At 41.1% G+C, this 6,323-nt stretch overlaps 1 protein-coding gene across 1 annotated transcript; it reads left to right on the forward strand.

Moving 5' to 3' along the window:
- Positions 1-4,712: 4,712 nt before the first annotated feature.
- LOC121383572 (uncharacterized protein K02A2.6-like) lies at positions 4,713-5,813 on the forward strand. The gene has a single exon (XM_041513660.1). It carries the CDS (start codon positions 4,713-4,715, stop codon positions 5,811-5,813), a length of 1,101 nt encoding a protein of 366 aa, XP_041369594.1.
- The last annotated feature ends 510 nt before the right edge of the window (positions 5,814-6,323 follow it).

The following is a 6,323-nucleotide window of genomic DNA, read 5'->3' on the forward strand; positions in this document are numbered from 1 at the left end:
AATTCCAATTGGTGAGCATGATGCCATTTTCAAATACTGTATATAACCGTCCGAATTATTGGACATCACTTTCTAATATCACTTTCCAACAAAATGCCGACATATCCGTGTTCCTTTTGTTCCAATGAAGTTCGACCCAGACAACATGCATTACGTTGTGACGTTTGTTCACGATGGCAACACCCACCTGTAATACTGGTGAGTATATATTATTGATATTGATATTATCATTATTATTATTATTATTATATATATATTCAATTCAATTCAATTCAATTCAATTTATTGAAAGTTGTATTATAATGTTTTAAAAGGTAACACCACTATAGACTATGTGGACCGCAACTGGAGAAAGGAATACAAATAAAAATAAGAAAATCATTTAAAAGGTGATATTTGCCGAATAGTGCTGAAAAAAAAAAAATCATATTGTCATTTGTATATTTTGTATATTGAATCCTAAGTGCGAAACGATAAACATATATACCAGCTGTCCTTGATGGCGACTAATCGTTAATTATTTTATGTAACTTCAATCGATGGCGACTAATCGTTTATTCTTTCATCTACCAAAGGGTGTTAACTGTTAACACATGAAGCTGTGAGTTGTGATTCTAATACAGGTGAGGTGGGTAGGGCCTAATCCCCTAGATGTAGGATAACAGAATATTGATTTACAGACAGTAACTTTATAACAATTACAGTGAGCTGTCTTTATCCACTTTTTTTCTGTTTATTTGTTTTATATTGCTTGCAATATGTGATATTTGTAGTACAATATTTGAGTATTTGGGTAAAGTATTACCGTAAAATTTAAAAGTGACTGTTATTTTATGTTTAAGAAAAATTAAAATGGTAATAATAATTTTAATAATGCAGGAATCACTCAAGAGGATTACCGGCTGATGGTAAGGGATGACACAGAAATTGATTGGACCTGTGCACAGTGCACAGTTATCAACCAAACAGATACAGATGATGAGGGAAATTCTTTCAATGTGACGGCCGACTTCGACATCCCTCAGCGTATAGAGGAAAGGTAAGCATAAAGTGTTGTAATAGGTCCTTAATAAATCATAAAATAACATAATAATGGTATCAGCGATAAACTTAGTATTAGGAATAACACATTTCACGTATTCACGTACCGTTATATGTAGTATATTCATGACATTCCTGCTTTCATTTATAGGTCCATTGTGGAGGCCCCCCCCCCCCCCCCCCAGGCGCAGGCCGCCACAGCTGATGATGAACCACACTATCAAATTCTTGATGCGGTTTCTCAACGAGGGAAACGAAAATTAGTCAACAACGGTTACTCGTATACCGTTAAGGTATACTATTTCGCAAATACTATACAGTTAATCGGAACAAATATTATTAATTATTGTTTTATGTTTAGTGTATTTATTATTAATTTATTATTAATTATTATTATTAATAATTATTCTAATTATTCTTTCTTGCAGAGACAACGTGGCGATGGTACAACGTGGCGTTGTTCCGTGAGGAACAGCAAGGTGACGTGCCCAGCCACTGTTCAGCAGACCGGCGACACCTTCGTCCTGTGGGAAACTCTACGTCCCTGTTGCCCACTGACTTTTATCACATCTTTCTATGTTCTTTTGGTGATTCTGTATTATAAAATATATGTAGGTGGTCGAATTAAAAATAAAAGAGAAAATGTACTTTCTCGTTCTGCTTCCCGGGTTTTTTAATACCCCACTCTTGCATGTAGCACGTTGCGGCAGTCATTTTGATGTAACAGAAATTGGTCTGCACATGTCGTAATTTTACTGCTTTGGCATATAAATACTGTATTGATTGAGAAATACTAGGATAAACTGTTCAATTCTGCTACTTGAAAATCTGATTTCGACATATAGCCGCTTTCCGCAAGTATCAATGAACCCTTATCAATAACTCGGGGCCGAGTTGTCTCGGGGCCGAGTTGTCTGGGCCGAGTTGTCCATGGGTCCGAGTTGTCTGGTCCCCGTTAAATCAGTGAACATTAAAAACAAAAATGGCAGAAAATGAGAACGGAGAAGTTGCTGAACAAGTGTTGAGACAACAATTTCTACCTAATATTCCTGTTCCAAGTAAATTAGAGGTACATGCACGAAATATTGAGGTAGCATGGAGAAAGTTCAAAAGGCAATGGAGCAATTACGAAATTGCAACAACATTAGAGACTGAGTCACCTAAATACCGTACTTTTGTCTTCTTGGCATGCGTAGGTGAAGAAGCCTTCGACATATTTGATGGGTTTTCTTTTGGACAACTGCTGCCAAGTCTGCTTTGGATTTGCCTCATGCCAGTGTTGGTGTACCGTTTACCGATTTTAGACATCGTATTAACCAATTTATCTTTTCGACTTGGCAACATGATTGGGACAGTGTGGTTGCGAACAAGCTTCATATCATCAAGTCAGTCTTGGGAGAGTGGCAGTCCTCCTATAGACAGTGAAGGAAGGATGACATTGTGTGTCGTGCTCGCATCGGTCATACCTATTTGACCCATTCATTTATTTTGAAGAAGGATCCTCCACCTGAGTGTGAGCGCTGTCAGTGTACTGTACGCCACATTTTGGTGGAGTGTATCCATCTGAAAGAAATTCGAAAAGATATATTTGGACCACGAACTGTGATGGAATCCTTTCGATTCCATCCAGAACTTATTTTACAATTTGTTTACGTGATACTGAATTTTATTCTAAATTTTAATTATATATATCTGTGATATTTGTATTTTTATACAGTCCTTTTATTTAACTGTTGAATTTTTATATTGATGTTGATCATCACTTTGTTTTTCCCATTACCATAGTTTCACACCCAATAGCCGATGTATTTTTCGTGCTGGGGTGTCGTTAAACATTCATTCATTCATTCATTCATTCATTCATTCTTTTGGACAAGATGAAGATGCAAATGACATTGACGATGTGCTAAGAAAATTTGAGCAGTTTTGCATAGGCGAAGCCAATGAAATATATGAAACATTTCTCTTCAACAAAAGGAACCAGGAAAAGGGCGAGACAATCGATGCATATGTAACTTCACTGTGGAAACTCGTCAAAACATGCAATTTTAATACATATGAGGACCGTATGCTCAGAGACAGGATAGTACTTGGAGTGAGAGATGACACAGTTCGTCAGAAACTCTTGAAGGATAGAAAGTTGACGTTGTCACCGTGCATAGAAGTGTGCCGAGCACACGAGTCATCACACATACAAGCAAAAGCAATTACGAGCAGTGCACCAGGGGTCATAGACAGAGTGAACAGGAGAAATAGCCCGGGAACCAAACATACTGTGCAACAAAAGAAATGCAAGAAATGTGAAAGGCCACATAAACCACATGATGTTTGTCCAGCCAAAGATGCCGAATGCCGTAAGTGTTCTAAAATGGGACATTATGCTGCAATGTTTTACAGCAAGGTTGGCAAGCCGGGTGGACAGAAAACTAGGTCTCACCGAGATGTTAGTGGTGTGACTGAAGATTCAAGAGAAAATGCATTTCTAGGTGCAGTTTCCAAGATGGGGGTCGCATCTTGGTATGTTAATGTTTTCATGGAGAACCAAAGTGTGCGTTTCAAGATTGACACAGGTGCAGATGTAACTGTCATCCCAGAGGGCTGTGTACCAGAGATAAAAACTCCACTTCAGACGTCTATGAAAGAACTGTTTGGCCCTGGCCAAAACTCACTGAATGTGTTGGGCAAGTTCAGCACTAGTGTCAAGCGCGAAAACTATCCTCTTCCTTCCACGGACCAGCTGTTGGCACAGCTTACAGGAGCGACAGTGTTTACTAAGTTGTACTGTAATAGTGGTTTCCACCAAGTGCCATTAGATGAAGGTTCACAAGAGCTGACAACGTTTATTACTCCATTTGGGCGCTTTTGTTATAAAAGGCTGCCCTTTGGAATTTCTTCAGATCCTGAGGTGTTTCATCGCATCATGTCACAGTTGTTGTCTAACATCCCAGGAGTGATTTGTGACATTGATGATGTCCTGGTGTCAGGGTGCAGCCAGCAGGAAAATGATCAGAGGCTGAAGGAGGTTTTGCAGAGACTGGAACATGCAGAGGTGACCTTAAATGAAAAATGTGTTTTTAATCAGAGCCATATTAAGTTCTTGGGAAATATCATCTCTAAGGAAGGTGTGCAGATGGATCCAGCAAAAGTAGAAGCGATCCAGAAGTTACCTCATCCCCAAAATGTGCCAGAATTGCACCGTGTTCTGGGCATGATTAACTTTGTGCATAAGTTTGCTCCAGACCTCGCTGACCAGACCAGACCTCTCCGGGAGTTGCTAAAGAAAAACATTCAGTGAACTTGGGAAGAAGCACAGGAACAGGCGTTTGTTCATCTGAAAGAACAGTTAAGTTCACCACCTGTGCTAGCTCATTATAGTCCAGACCGACCTACCAAGGTGTCTGCAGATGCATCGTCCTATGGAGTGGGGGCAGTCCTGCTTCAAGAGAAAGATGGAATGTGGTGTCCTGTCTAATATGCTTCCAGATCTATGACCTCAACGTTACGCACAAGTGGAGAAGGAAGCACTGGCATCCACTTGGGCTTGTGAGAAATTTTCAAATTTCCTCCTGGGCCTCCCATCATTCATCATAGAGATTGACTATCGACCATTGTTGACACTTCTTAAGACTAAGGGCTTGGATGAGCTATCACCGCGAATACAAAGATTTTGCATGCGTCTTATGTGGTACAGCTATGAGGTGATCTATACAGCGGGTAAGAACCTGACGACTGCAGATGCATTGTCTCACGCTCCAGTTGGATCTCCCCAGGAAACTGACCTGCTGTTGGAAAGTGATGCCACAGCCTTAGTACAGTCTGTGATTGATGGTATACCAGCCAGCCAGGGTCGGCTAGTAGAGATCAGGACGAAGCAGCAGCAACACTGGGTATGTAGTCAAGTAGCTCGTTACTGCAGAGATGGATGGCCTGCTGTGAAGTCCAAACTTCATCCAGATGTTTGTCCATTCTACATGGCGAGAGACGACTTAACAGTCCAAGACGGACTATTACTTTATCGCACTAGACTTGTCATCCCAGTGGAACTAAGGAAGGACATTTTGACCCGAATTCATGATGGCCATCAAGGCATTGTAAAGTGCAGAGCTCTGGCCAAGTGTTCTGTGTGGTGGGCAGGACTATCTCAAAAGATCCAGTCCTTGATAGAAAACTGTGCAATCTGTGAGAAAGAGAGAAAAGCTAGACCTGAGCCATTGAAGCCAAGCAGTGTTCTGGATTTCCCATGGCAGAAAGTGGGAATGGACTTGTTTCACTGGCGTGGTAAGCAGTATCTACTCGTAGTAGATTATTTCTCTCGTAACACTGAGTTGGCTTATCTACAAGCCTCGACCTCTTCAGAGACTGTTATTGTTCATTGCAAGAGTATCTTCGCACGACACGGGATTCCTGAAGTTGTTCAATCAGATAATGGACCACAATTTGCATCCCAGAAATTCAGCAGATTTGCTACAGAATATGGATTCACCAATGAAACCAGCAGTCCTCATTATCCGCAAGCTAATGGAGAAGCTGAAAGGGCTGTGCAGATGGTCAAGAATTTTCTGTTGAAAGCTGAAGACCCATATCTGGCGCTACTTAACTACAGAGTGACTCCTCTCCAGTGTAGTTTCAGTCCAGCAGAAATGTCCATGGGCCGTTGCCTGAGGACGAGAGTTCCAGTCGTCCCTGCCTTGCTTACTCCTGATTGGCCTAAGCTGGCTGACATGAAGTTGGCAAATGCAAACCAGAAGGAAGTGCAAAAAAAAAACTTTTGACAGGTGGCATAGAGCTACTACACTTCCAACTGTGTCACCTGGAGATCAGGTTTGGATCAAGGAACCGACTGAGATGAAGGGGGAAGTTGTGAAGCCTATTGGTCTGAGATCTTATGCAGTCAGGACATCGACTGGGCTACGCAGAAGGAATAGGAGGCACCTAAATCGACGAAGTTCAAATCCGCCTCCTCATCAACTGATCAACCCTGCAGTGTCATCGACCTTGCCAAACCCTGCAGAGGATAATAATTTTATGGATATCGACCCTGTACCAGTGATGTCTGAGGAGACTATGACAGAGTCCGCTTCAGCGTCGTCGTCGTCTTCTGATGTAACAATCACCCATCCAAAGGGGATTATAACTAGAAGTGGTCGTGTAGTTAAAGTACCACAAAAACAGGACCTTTAAACGTGGGAAGTTTCGTTTTAAGTTGAACTACATAGAGATATTAGTTTCAGTAGTTAGCCAGTTTCTTATCTGAACACTGCAAGTATGACTGTTATTTGGAA

Source organism: Gigantopelta aegis, chromosome 10, assembly GCF_016097555.1.
Source record: "Gigantopelta aegis isolate Gae_Host chromosome 10, Gae_host_genome, whole genome shotgun sequence".
NCBI classification, from domain to species: Eukaryota; Metazoa; Mollusca; class Gastropoda; order Neomphalida; family Peltospiridae; genus Gigantopelta; species Gigantopelta aegis.

Excerpts from the sequence above, each read along its gene's own strand:
- LOC121383572 (XM_041513660.1), top strand. The coding sequence starts at position 4,713 with ATGCGTCTTATGTGGTACAGCTATGAGGTGATCTATACAGCGGGTAAG.